This window comes from Orycteropus afer, unplaced genomic scaffold (genome assembly GCF_000298275.1).
Source record: "Orycteropus afer afer isolate SDZICR_OR568_19922 unplaced genomic scaffold, OryAfe1.0 scaffold00003, whole genome shotgun sequence".
NCBI lineage: Eukaryota > Metazoa > Chordata > Mammalia > Tubulidentata > Orycteropodidae > Orycteropus > Orycteropus afer.
The window spans coordinates 7790065-7803592 of record NW_006921590.1 but is presented as its reverse complement, the minus strand read 5'-3'; the positions used below and the strand labels follow the sequence as shown (position 1 = coordinate 7803592).

The window sequence follows — 13528 nt, the reverse complement described above, 5'->3', positions numbered from 1 at the left end:
TCCTTCTGCCTAGTCCGCCATCTTGCCAGAACTCAGATCATCTGATGTCTTGACTGCTGCTTCCATTGGTGTCGATTGTAGAACTAAGCAATGTGAAGTCTTTGACAACTTCAATCTTTTCTCTATTCATCGTGATGCTGCTTATAGGCCCAGCTGTGAAGATTTCTGTTTTCTTTATATTGAGGTGTAATCCATGCTGCAGACTGTAGTCTTCAATCTTCATCAGTAAGTGCTTCAAGTCATCCTCACTTTCAGCAAGCAAAGCTGTGTTCTCAGCATAGTGCAGATTGTTAATGAGCCTTCCTCCAATCTTGATGCCACATTCTTCTTCATACAGTCCAGTCTCTCAGATATTTGCTCAGCATATAAATTGAATAAGTATGGGGAAAGGATACAACCTTGACACACTCCCTTCTTGGTATTAAATCATGCAGTGTCCATTTTTTCTGTTTGAATGACAGCCTCCTGGTCTATGTACAGGTTCCTCATAAGTACAATTAAGTGTTCTGCAATTCCCATTCTTCTCAATGTTATCCACAATTTGTTATGATCCACGTAATCAAATGCTTTTGCATAGTCAATAAAACACAAATAAAAAACTTTCTGGTATTCTCAGCTTTTAGCCAAGATCCATCTGACATCAGCAATGATATCCCTTGTTCCATGTCCTCTTCTGAATCCAGGCTGCCCTCAGGAATTTCTCTCAATATACTGCCGCAACCGTTTTTGAATCATCTTGAGTAAGATTTTACTTGTGTGCGATATTAATGATGTTATTGATAATTTCCACATTCTGTGGGATCACCTTTCTTTGGAATGGGTACAAATACAGATCTCTTCCAGTCAGATGGCCAGGTGGCTGTTCTCCTAATCTCCTGGCATAACCAAATGAGTGCCTCCAGCAAGGCATTCATTCGTTGAAACATCTCACTGGGTATTCTGTCAATTCCCGGAGCCTTGTTCTTTGGCAATTCCTTAAATGCAGCTTCAACTTCTTCCTTCAATATCATTGGTTCTTGATCATATGCCACCTCCTGAATGGATGAACATCGACCAATTCTTTTTGTTACAGTGACTCTGGTATTTCTTCCATTTTCTTTTGATACTTCCTGCATCATTCAATATTTTGCCCATAGAATCTTTCAATATTGCAACTCGAGGCTTAAATTTTTTCTTCAGTTCTTTCAGCTTGAGAAATGCCAAGTGTGTTCTTCCCTTTTGGTTTTCTAACCCCAAGTTTTTGCATATCTCTTTATAGTAATTGGCTTTGTCTGCTCGAGCTGCTGCTCTTTGAAATCTTCTGTTCAGCTCTTTTATCTTGCTATTTCTTCCACTTACTTTAGCTACTCTCCGCTCAAGGGCAAGTTTCAGAGTCTCTTCTGTCATCCATTTTGGTCTTTTCTCTTTTTTTCTCGTCTTTTTAATGACCTCTTGCTTTATTCATGGATGAAGAATCTTCATGGTGTTTATGTAATAACAAATCCATGCATACAGGAGTCAGTCACACCAGTCTTACTTTCATCAGTACTCTAAACCAAAACTTAAACTGTCACTCAGGTTACAGGTTCAGCAGTTTTAAATATCCAAGTCAATGTACTACTAGACTAAGCTTTTAAAATAACACTGCCATTCTAACATCATGGTAAAATATACCAAAATAAAAATTTAACCATTTTCTAAATGATTAATCCAGTGGCGTTAATCACACTCACAATGTTGTACAGCCATCAGTATGTGTTTGCAAAGCTTTTTCATCACCTCAAACAGAAACTCAGTATCCATTAAGCAATAACTCTACATCCCCCCATCCAGCCCATAATAACCAATAATCTACTTCTGTCTTTACGCATTTGTCTATTCTAGATATTTCATATAAATGGATCATATAATATCTATCCTTTTATATTTGGCTTATTTCACTTACTATATTTTCAAGGTGCATCCATGTACTAGCATGTATTAGAACTTCATTCCTTTTTATAGCCAAATAATATTCTATTGTATATATACACCATATTTTATCTGTTTATCCCTTGATGGAACACCTGGGGTTGCTCTTCACCCTTTTAGCTCTTGTGAATAATGCTTCAGTGAGTATTAATATAACATATCTGAATACCATAGTGTTTTACAGATATTAACTCTGAAAAGGATTTTCTCACCAAAAATTGAACAGATTGCCTTTTCTGTAGTATTTTTATATAGAAATAGTAAGTTAGAAATGTTGTATCAGTGATATTTTTTCATCAAAATTCCAATCAACCATGTCAACTTTACCTGTAACTTTTTTCTCATCATCATCATAATTACTGGATGTTAAAAGTTGTCCAAAAATTAAAGCAGGAACATATACTTTCTCTACTTTATGTTCTACGACTGGAATGCCTTTTCCATTATTCCAAATGCTCACAATGTTAGATTCACTGTAATTAAAGAAGCAGAATTAGAGCTTAAAATAATTTAAAGATACACTGATTAAATTTCCTAAAAAGTGAAGCAATCCAGAATAAACCTCAGTGATTATAAGCATGATGTCAGTCAGTATCAATTGGAAGGCATTGCTTTTCAAGTTTGTATTTCAAGAAAACACATTTCTATCTCTGAGTACATTATTCAAATTAGAATCACTGTGATATGCAAAATAATCCAATTTTTTTCAGAAAAGAAACTCTTCTCCACTTCCCATAAAGTTGTAAGAGCAGTGAAGTGTTACAAGAAGTCACAAGTAGACACCTAGAAATCAAGTTTTTTCTTCAGATGCATCATCAGTTGTGATCTTCTTGCTTCCTTGTACTATTACACTACCAGATGAACCACCAGCTCTGCAGAGACACTTGGCCACTGCCATTTTCATTTCCTCCCTATCCTACACAATAGATGGAAAAGGGACAGTCTGGAATGTGTTCCATTTTCAGTTTAAATGTTAGAATTTTGTGTACTGTAGTAATCATTTTATAAATTAAATTTAATGCTTTTAAATAAGCAGATGTTGCCTTTTTTTATTCTTTTAAGGTGTTTTTCTGTCACAAAACTATCAATTTTAGCCCTGAGTGGTATCAAGGGGACATTTCTATAGCTAACATCAACTTGACATAAGCAATACTGCAGATGGAAAGTTTTTTCTACTCTATTACTCTACGCTATGATATCTTCACTTATTTAATAACTAAATTTGCAAAGAAACACAACTTAATAGCCAGCACTGAGAAATGGCTTAAATTGCCAGTTTGATTCTTAAGTATTCTTAGACACTATTTTACTCATATATACATACCTAATCTCTCACTTTATTAGATATAATTCTTAGTCTAAAAAATTAAGTTATGAAAATAAGAGAGGAAATTTAAAAACTAAACTAAAATATAACTTTTAAAGACATCATTTTCCTTTCCCAAATCAGTAATCAACTTTTCCTTCCCTCTCTAATACAGTCAATTCTGCTTGTTTTCCAAGAGAATTTTGATGTTATTTTTTTATTCCTTCCTCTTGATAATTCTCTACATTTACTAATTATCAAGACATATTAGTTTCAAATAGATATATTTTCAGCATCAGCCCTTTCTTCACTCCAAATGGCAGTATGAGTCTAGATAGATTAACATTACCTCAAACATGGATTACTGCAACAATCTTCTTGCTAGCCACTCCCCTTTAAATATATTCTGCTTAATAATGATAGACTTAAATAAAGCTTTGATAACACAATATTTTGCTCACAACTCAGAGAAGTAGTTCCATGTTTTCTATAAAATCAGACTAAAAAACCTCTCTACTATATGTTCAAGGCCCATTATTCACATCCCTAGTTACATTCAAATTTTATTGCCACTGCTCTGCAACACTGCATACTAAATTTCCTTCAGGTCAGTTTTATTATTTGTCTATGTCCATTCCTTATTCTTCAATTTCTTTGTTCCAGTGGTCTTTCCCTTATTTATAGTGTCTTCCCTGGTTTGTCTAACCAAATTTTACCCAAACTTCAAGGGCCACTTCAAAACTTCAGCTCTCCATTGGAGAGAGCTCAGGGTTTCTCAGTCCTCCTTATATTGAGACTAGCAAAGAAACAAGCAAAAAAGCCTAATTATTTACTGGAGATCTCAGGAGATAATCAAGGTATCTCACCTGTGGGTAAATACTCTCTGCACAATACAGTTGAATACCTAAGTATGTAACAATTTCAAACTGCTTACTGTTCTTTCACTTGTGTATCCTATTTCCAGAGATAAAACAGTGGACCTTAGATATAAGGGCTACATATTACACTACTTTTTTATGCTCTCAAATAGTCCCTAACTTTAGTTTATAACCTATAATTTACTGTTGTTTTTCTGGGTGCCATCAAGTTAATTCTGACTCATAGTGACCCCAAAGAAAAGAGAACTGCCCCGTAAGGTTTCCTAGGCTGTAATCTTTATGGGAGGCAGATCACCAGGTCTTTTCTCCCAGAGAGCTGCTAATCAAAACCAAACCAAACTCATTGCCCTGGTGTCAATTCCAACTCACAGCGACCCCGCTGGGCTTCCAAGGCTGTAAAATCTTTACAGAAGCAGACTGCCTCATCTTTCTTCCATGGAGTGGGTAGTGGGTTTGAACTACAGACCTTCTGATTAGCAGCCAAATGCGCCTTAACCACTACACCACCTTTGTGGGTTTAAATTGCTGACCTTTAAGTTAGCAGCCGAGAATTTAACCACTGCACCAGCAATGCTCTTTCTATAATTGATTATTGGAAGTTACAAACTAATAGAGATGACTGTGAAAGAAAAAAAGGAAAGCAGAGAATGAAGTAATATAGATCCTAAGTATATTAGGATGAAACAACATTCAGTACACTCATAAAAACACGTTAATGTTTCATCCTCTTTAGCATATGGGACTCCAAGTAGACATTTTTTAAATAAATTCATCAAGAAGTTGTCTTTGAAATCTTCACCCAAATCACAATTAAAAAAAAAAAAGTGGGGAAAAAAAAAAAAGAAGAAGTTGTCTTTGAGGATTGGCCCCAGCCTATTGTCAAGAAAAAAAAAAAAATTAAGATTTGGTATCTATTATATTCTAATAACTCTGTATGAGTATGAGATATGAAGTTTCTATCAAGTCCTCTATTATAAAATTTAAACCTGTATCACTTCCCAGATCTGGTATTTATTTTTGTAAACTCTAAACAGTAATTCAGAGTTCTTTAACCTATTAGAAATAAGGATGTATGTTTGAGTAAGCAACAAATAAAGTTTCAAACATAAAGCAAAGAAAAATCCGGGAAACAAAGTAACTAACTGCTATTGATCAACTGTGGAGCTCTGGTGGCACTGTGGTTAAAAAGCATTGGGCTGCTAACCAAAAGGTTGGTGGTTCAAACCTACCTGCTCTGCATGAGAAAGACTGAGGCAGTCTGTTCCCATAAAGATTTAGTCTTGGAAACCATATGAGGCAGTTCTACCCTATCCTATAGGGTAGCTATAAGTCATAATTGACTCAATGGCAGTGAGGTTTTTTTTATTCATCAACTGGAAAGACATTAATTATAATACATTTACACAATCAATACTTTAGAAGAGTCAAAAAGAATTAAGCTGACCTATTTAAGTTAATAAAGCTGTCCACAATATATTGAATAAAAATAAAGATACAGTATCTCTGATCTCATTGGTTTTAAAAAATGTGTATGTAAAAAAATTTTACAGTAAATACACATCACTTAATGTCCACAACACATTCTATGAAACAGGACATTATGTGACTTGTATGTTATGTGAACACTATGTTGTATACAGGAGAGAAGTGTCCAAGATGCCCACCAGTCATTGGGCAGGCCTAAGACATACCCCATAGGACTGCACAAAAACTTTAGCACTGCCACTAGTCCTGCATGATCACCAACCAGTCTCTGAGAACCACACCCGCCTGCTGACCACATGTCCAACGTGCTGCCAACTGACTCTACTACTACCCTGCCCCCTCTCTTTCACCCACCCTCCCTGCCTGTTTTCCCTGCTCCATAGGATTTAAATTCTCCCAGCCCTGCCCTCCCCTTCTCCTCTGCCTCCTTTCCTTCCCTCTGTATCACCCCTCCCCACTCAGTGCCACCACTGCAGCCAGCCAGCCACCACTGTAAGAGGAGCCATGGCCTCAGGCCTCAGGCACAGGGAACCCAGGCCCAGTCAGGCAGCACTCTCGGCAGGGTATCCCCTTCAATGGCTCCAGCTGCACGTACACAGGACCCACGTGAACTGGATATAGTGCAACAAGCAGACATGGATGGGCATGGAGATCCCCATCCCTCCAGCTCCAGGGCTGGAGCCAATCCTCAAATCACGAAAACTAGTTAGAGACAGTTCGATCTCCCTACCTAGCCAAGTATTTCAGCTATGTCTGGTTCTCCTCCCACCTGGATTTCTGAACTTTATCATAACCTTATGGGACAATAGGTACATATGAAGTCAAATAGGTAGTAAGTGAGGCATAACTGTACATAGATATAGATAGATATAGGTATTTTAGCCTGGATGTGTACTATTTAAAAAAAAATTATAGTTTTAAGTTTTCAACACTAAAACAATACTGAAGCTGGAGCAGTAGTTCAAATTCTGTTAATGAGCTTTCCATGATTTTTTTTTTTTTTTACCGTGTATCAAATGAAAACCAAACCCACTGTCATCAAGTCGATTCTAATTCACAGTGACTCTATAGGACAGAGCAGAATTGCCCCAGAGAGATCCCAAGGCTATAAAACTTTACAGAAGCAGACTACTTCATCTTTCTCCAGGAGCACCCGATGGGTTTAAACTGTTGATCTTTTGGTTAGCAGCCAAATGCTTTAGTAGACTGCACCACCAGAGATGTCAGCAAATAAGCTGGTTCAATAATAACTACTATGTTATGTTATTTAAATGTTTTGTTTTGTTTTTTTAGTGAAATTTAAGTACTCACAGAAGAAGTTGCTCCAAATTCTCTAACTTTCTAGATGAGTTGTCTGAATTCTGTGAGATATCCCTTCCTAATCTATTCCTATGCTTTTTACCATCAGGCTGTTTACTTTATTATTCCCAAATTACAGAGTACCACAGAAAAATAAAGAAGAGCTAAGCTGTGCAGTATATCCTATTTGTTAACCCATCAACTTTTGAAATTTAACCTTTCCTTTACATAATACAAAGTTTATGTATACAAATGCACAAAGAAGATAAAAATTCACTATACAGAAACATTAAGAATAAAAACACGAAAGATACTGAAAACAGAGCAAAGAAAATTGGGTCAACTGAATAAACTGCCTAAGAAAATTTTGTCCCAATTTAATTCTGCTTTAAAATGACTTAACTAAGAAATGTAACTTAAGCAAAAAAATCTATCTCTAGGAATCATTTTAATAAAAACATTTATTCTGTTATATGTAGAAAAGGAAATAAAACAAATGGCTTTTCAGCCAAAATTCACAAAAGACAAGATGTTATAGTTGAATTTCAGAAATAAAACAAGGATCAGCAATTTCTCAAAACATTTATGTATTTGCCATTTTTAAATACATATAAAATTCAATTATAACTCAATCTTTCACCAATTATTTGTAAAAAGGACAAATATAAAAAGAGGTTAAAAAAATACTACTTTCTTCCTTGTAATAGCTGACTACAATTTTTATATATAGACTAAAGTCAAGGACTTTGTTTTTTTAAAGCAGAGGTAGTTAAAATGAAGCGGAGAGAAATAAGAATAATTTGAAATGTGATTGCCATTAAAAGCCAAATAAATTCGGTTATAATTCTACCCTACTCTAATGCTCATACAAAAATATTTGTAGATTAAAAATACAGTCATAAAGGCACTAGTTAAATAGAATCACTCATTGTATAGTATCAATAATAAATTGATAAGTTCAGTGTAGTCAATTACATAGTGTGGCTTTTCTAGCCATAAGTCTTTGTAACACTCAGTGGTGGAATTTGCTGTGAGCAACTGAGTAGCTCCTGATTATTAAAGTTATCCACCTGAGGCATGTCTTTTGGGAGCAGCACAAAGTAATTTTCTGGGGAAGTTCACTCTCTCTCAGGCATATAGAATTCTGATGTTGGGATTGATTAGTTTGGCCACTCTCCCAGGCTCAAAAGAAGCCCTCCTACAGGCAGAAAAATCTCTCTCACTGCCAGCTGGAAGATGCGAGAGACACACATTGCTGAAAGAGAGAGAGAGAGAGAGAGACATGACAGACACAAGAGATACACAGTGCTGAGAGAGAGACTGAGAGACACCAAGAGACATGCATTGCTGAGAGACTGAGAGAGAGTGTCAGCTGAGATATGGCAGGCTGAGAGAGACTGAGCATGTTCCTGAACTTGAACTGTAGCCTGTTGCTTCTCTCATAAACCCCATGATCTGTGAGTTCTGTGTGGCCACTGCAGTGAATTATCGAACCCAGCAAGAGAGGTGATGGGTGCTGCGGGAGGAAAGGCTGGTGTCAGGATTGGTGAAAGGACTGGAGGGAGGCAGCATGTCTGGCTTCGCAGGGACAGGCCTTGGGTACTGATGGTAATTCTGTCTTCCTCTTGTGCGGTTAGAAGAGGTCAGATGATGCAGCCTCCTTGCCTCTTTGGCAATAGGTAAAGTACACTACCAAGAGCCATAATCTAGATTACAGAATTAGCATATAGCTCACTTGTCATTTTTTTATAATGGGATTCTACATAAGCTTTTTATTTTATTATTTTTCACTTCACACTGTTGAATTAATGAGGCTAGATCAATTAAAAGAGTTGCAGCCATGTTCATCAAGAGTATATTTTAGCAAAGTCCCTTCTCTTAGTTTTCAATCAGAATCTTTAAATTTCAAATTATAAAAAGGTTTAAAGATAATAGGCCATATCTATTACTCCTAATTAGTCCTCCTAAAACATAATAAATGATCAGTGGTACTGTTTTTTAACTTACAATTTCCTAAATAAGGAAGAAAAGAAATCTTGACAACTAAAATTTCCTTAAAGCAATCTTAAACTTCTGTATAAGTTGTAACTTAAAGGTGTTCTGTGGAGCTTATCATATAAATCTCTATTCATTTTGAATAGATAGGATCCATTAAAAAAAAAAAGGGAAGAAAAAGAAAAATCAGAAACTTCTACAGCATGGTTACATGACAGAATTTCATGTAAGATACAGTTAACTTAATGGTAAACCAAGTGGTATGTTATTTTTTTTTTATCATTCATCTTAAACATGTCATCTGAAATTAGATGAATGATAGGAAGACTATACAAGAACTATTAAATTTTCCTGTTCATTAAAGAAACATCCTAAAATCATGCTAAATCCCCAGCAAAATGATAATGAGTAAACATTATTTTACAAAAGGCATGCCTAACAAATTATTTTAAAATCATTATTTTCATTCATCCCTCCCCCCCAAAAAAAAAAATCACAGTAAGATGTAATTAGTTAAACACCTAGTGTACATTTTATAATATCAGCAGTTCCTAATTTATAAATCATGTAATAAATAATAGAAAAGCTTAAATGTCATTCACAAAAAGTCAATTTAGGCCATAAAGCAACTAGGAATAGTACTAGTAACAGCCCTTAGCCCCAAGTCCCAAAGTAAACATAAGAAAGAAAAGATGGAATAATTACTCTAGCATCTGAAACAGCATCCACAGCATAAATAAAGAGGCAGAAAAAGGTCTCTAAGAGCTCCCATAGTGAAGTAAAGAAATACTTTGGAGAAAAAAAATTATGAATGACAGAGAACAGAAACAATACTAACATGATGCTCTGGCTAAAAGAGGCAAAAATGACAAGGTCTCAAGCAACATAGAATCTAAGGGGTACTAGCATATACATTATTCATTTGGGGACTATTCATAAGTTAAGGGCAACCTCAGTAAAAACATTCTTAGCATAAAATTTTAAAGTAACCTTAAAATATACTTACGGATCAATAGAAACTTTAATACAGGTCATGTTCTTATCCCTCTGTTTATTGTCAGCTGCATTAACTACAAAATTAAACATATTCATAAATACACAAAGTAATGTAAATTAATATGTAGATGTAAGCACATATGTATCCCTAGTTGATATAAACACCTACACATAAGTAATCAGAAAATAAGTACTGCTGACTTCCAACAAAAAACTTTATTTTCCAATACATCAAAATTTTTTTATCACAGATTGCAATGTAATAAATATACACAAAACTAAGAGGAGGAGTGATTAATTGACATAAATAAAAGTAAATATCTGCATCTTATAACACTCTAATCCAGATCTAAAAAGTTTAAAAAAAAAAAAATGGTTTAATTGTATTTTATCTTGGTAACAAGTAACTACTTTCTCTTGATCTCCTTCAATTAGCCAGCGATTTTATAGGCACATTGAACTGAAATCAACCAGTTATTTTTTAATTACAAAGGCAACATCTTTAACACCTTTAGAAATCAAAATCCTGAACACTATGTATAATAACTGGGAAAACAATTATTTTTGCATTCATTAAGCACAGTTTTTAAAAACTATTTGAAAAATAGCTAGCTATCAAATTGAACATAAATTAAAGAAATATGTCTCTGATAAACACCAAACCAAATCCACTGCCATCAAGTTGATTCTGGCTCATACTGACCCTATAGGACAGAGTAGAACTGTTCTATAGGGTTTAAAAGGTTGTAATGTTTTCCAGAAGCAGACTCCCTCATCTTTCTCTTGGGGAACAGTTTGGTGGGTTCAAACCACCAACCTTTTCGTTAGCAGCTGAACTGAATTAAGCACTATACCACTAGAGTTCTTTCTAACAAACAGCAGAACCTAAAATACAGCTAAAACAGGTAGAAGACAGTTGGAAGGCAAGAGTGAAAGGTACGAAATGTAAGTAACTAGTTCTACTCTTCTATCCTTTTCTCAAAGATCTAAGAGGAAGTAACCCTACCCAAAACTAAAGAAGAGAACCTCAGAAATCTATACAACCCTACTCTCTGGAAACCTCAAATGGCAGTGATGACGTGCAGAGTGGAGAATGCCCAGAAAGCCCTTGGTTAAGAACATTTCCAAAGTGCCCGAATCTCATAGGAGTCAAGAGGTGTGAATGAACACCTTAACTGTGATTTACTTAAATCATGTGAGTGGGAGAGGGCAGAAACCACTTAGAAACTATGTAACAAGCTGTTAAGCTTGGCAGCCCAGCAGAAATACTTGATTTGTTGGTAAAAAACATGTAAGATTTTCCTGTTACACCTCAGACTCACTGAATCTGGAAGGATCAGGCCCTGTAATCTCTATTTTTAATGTGTCCCCCAGGTGCAACACTCAGATGACTGCACATAAAGGACCACAGACCAACTGTGAGATTGCTGAGCCAATACAATACATTCATTTTACAGATAACACACCAAAGCACAGAGTTGTTAAACAGAGACATGAAAATATTATGGCTGTTGTTATGTGCCATCGAGTCAGAACTGACTCGTAGCAACCCCTGCTTGGCTTTCTGAGGCAACATCACTACAGAAATAGATTGCCCGACATTCCTCCCATGGAGTGGCTGATGGGTTTGAACCACCAGCCTTCTGGTTAGCAGTCAAGTGCCTTAGGCACTGCACTACCAGAGCTCCTAAAAACTCACTATCATCTAGTCGATCCCAACTCATAGCGACCCCTCCTTGGGTTTCCAAGGTGGCATCACTACAGAAGTAGATTGCCCAAACTTCCTTCTGAGGAGTGGCTGGTGGGTTTGAACTGCCAGTCTTCTGGTCAGCAGTCAAAATGCCTTAGGCTCTACACCACCAGAGTTCCCATATTACAACTAAGGGTATAAAGTTTCTGAATTACGTTTATATTCAGTATAAAAGAGATGTGCTTTTAAAATTTGTACAGTAAAAGTACTGACTTTTTATACTGAAGGGATTACAACAACATTAATACAAATAGATACCTTAAATCTTAAGCAAATACTCACCCAAAATTTCATCAAAGATCTTGTATAAACCTGGCACAAAAGTAACCTCTCTGCAATTCATTCCTACATCTTCATCATACACCCACATTAGCTACATTGAGACAAAAAAGGCAAAAATTCATTTTTACTCTGTAAGTCCTTAACATGAACTATAATAGTATAAACCCATATTCTATCACTTACCCTACATAAACAATTAGACCTTCAAAGTAGAAAAATACCTATTACTTCCATTGAAACCAATTTCACTGCATTCATATTGAATTTAAATAACCACAAAATTAAGAAATTATGTTTTTGATGCAAAATGAACAAAGTCAGCTTTAATGTAAGGCAACAAGAATTGTCAGAAATAGTACTTAAATAAAATAGAAAAATATAAAAACATATTTACTTTGTACTTTTACTTTGTGCTTTATATTTTTTCTATAATATAGGGACCACATAGTAAAATAATATGACTAGAAGATAACAAAGTCAAAGAGCTTTGAATTCCAGCTCTTACTAGTTGAGGGATCTGAGAATGTTACTTAAATTTATCTAAGCCTCATTTTACTCATCTGTAAAATTAATATAAATCTATAAAATGAATATAACAGTATCCATTTCCCAAAACTGTTAGGATCCAATGAGATAACGTATGTAAGCCAAGTTTACAGTAAGCTTTTGTTGTTGTTGTTACGTGCCCTCCCTCATTGGGTTTCCAAGGCGGTATCACTATGAAAGTAGATTGTCCAATCTTCCTTCCGAGGAGTGGCTAGTGGGTTTGTACCGCCAGCCTTCTTGTTAGCAGTCAAGTGCCTTAGACACTACACTACCAGAGCTCCATTACAGTAAGCTATACTAAGTATGAAATGATAGTCATTAGAATTTATGTATCTGTGTAAATTATGAAATGTACCATCATTAAAATATGACATATTAAAAATTTTATAAGGCAGTATTTTTCTATTTATCCCATTTTACTCTACACTTCTTTCTTCTGATAGTATCTATCTCTAGAAGAAGACATTTCTGCCTCTTCTAAATCTTTTCCCCTACTTTGCTAATTAATGATAGTGAAGACAGAGAATTGAGTACCTAAAAAGAAAGTAGCAACAAAAATTTTACAAGATAGTAAAAAGTAGACAGATACACATTTTTCTAAGAATTTCAATATATTTTAGAAAATAATTACCTGTGTCAATGGTTCCACTGATCCAATGTATGTATCAGGACGAAGGAGAATATGTTCAAGTTGTGTCTTCTTCTGATACACTCTCTCAACAGACAACTTCTTTGAAGAATCATTTTTGTTTGCAGTTTCTGACTCTTCTTTTTTTGCAGCATTGTTCTGATCAAAAAGAGTCTAAAATTAACCAAAAAATCCAATTTAAATAACCTACCAAGGGGTAAACTAAAATGTGTAAGGACACATGGACATACATTTTCTTTTTAATGACAAAATTGTCTTTCAGATTCACTGATTTTTAAAATCTGAAAAGAACATAGAGCTATTATCAAAATCCTAGCTCTTTTTATTATAAAGAATGAAGGTACAGTTTAGACTAAGCCCAAAAAGAAGATATACATAGTCACAGGAATCAC

The 13528-nt window shown here is 35.2% G+C and overlaps 1 protein-coding gene across 1 annotated transcript in view; it reads right to left on the bottom strand.

The window, feature by feature from the left end:
• Window positions 1-13283, bottom strand: part of TOP2B (DNA topoisomerase II beta) — a 90405-nt gene extending 77122 nt beyond the window's left edge. The window contains exons 1-4 of the mRNA XM_007936408.2: window positions 13119-13283; window positions 11942-12032; window positions 9920-9983; window positions 2278-2423 (exon numbers count right to left, since the gene is read on the bottom strand). Of these exons, the coding sequence (XP_007934599.2) occupies window positions 2278-2423; window positions 9920-9983; window positions 11942-12029 (298 nt within the window). The 5' untranslated portion in view covers window positions 12030-12032; window positions 13119-13283. The remainder of the gene's footprint in view (window positions 1-2277; window positions 2424-9919; window positions 9984-11941; window positions 12033-13118) is intronic.
• Between the last annotated feature and the right edge of the window lie 245 nt (window positions 13284-13528).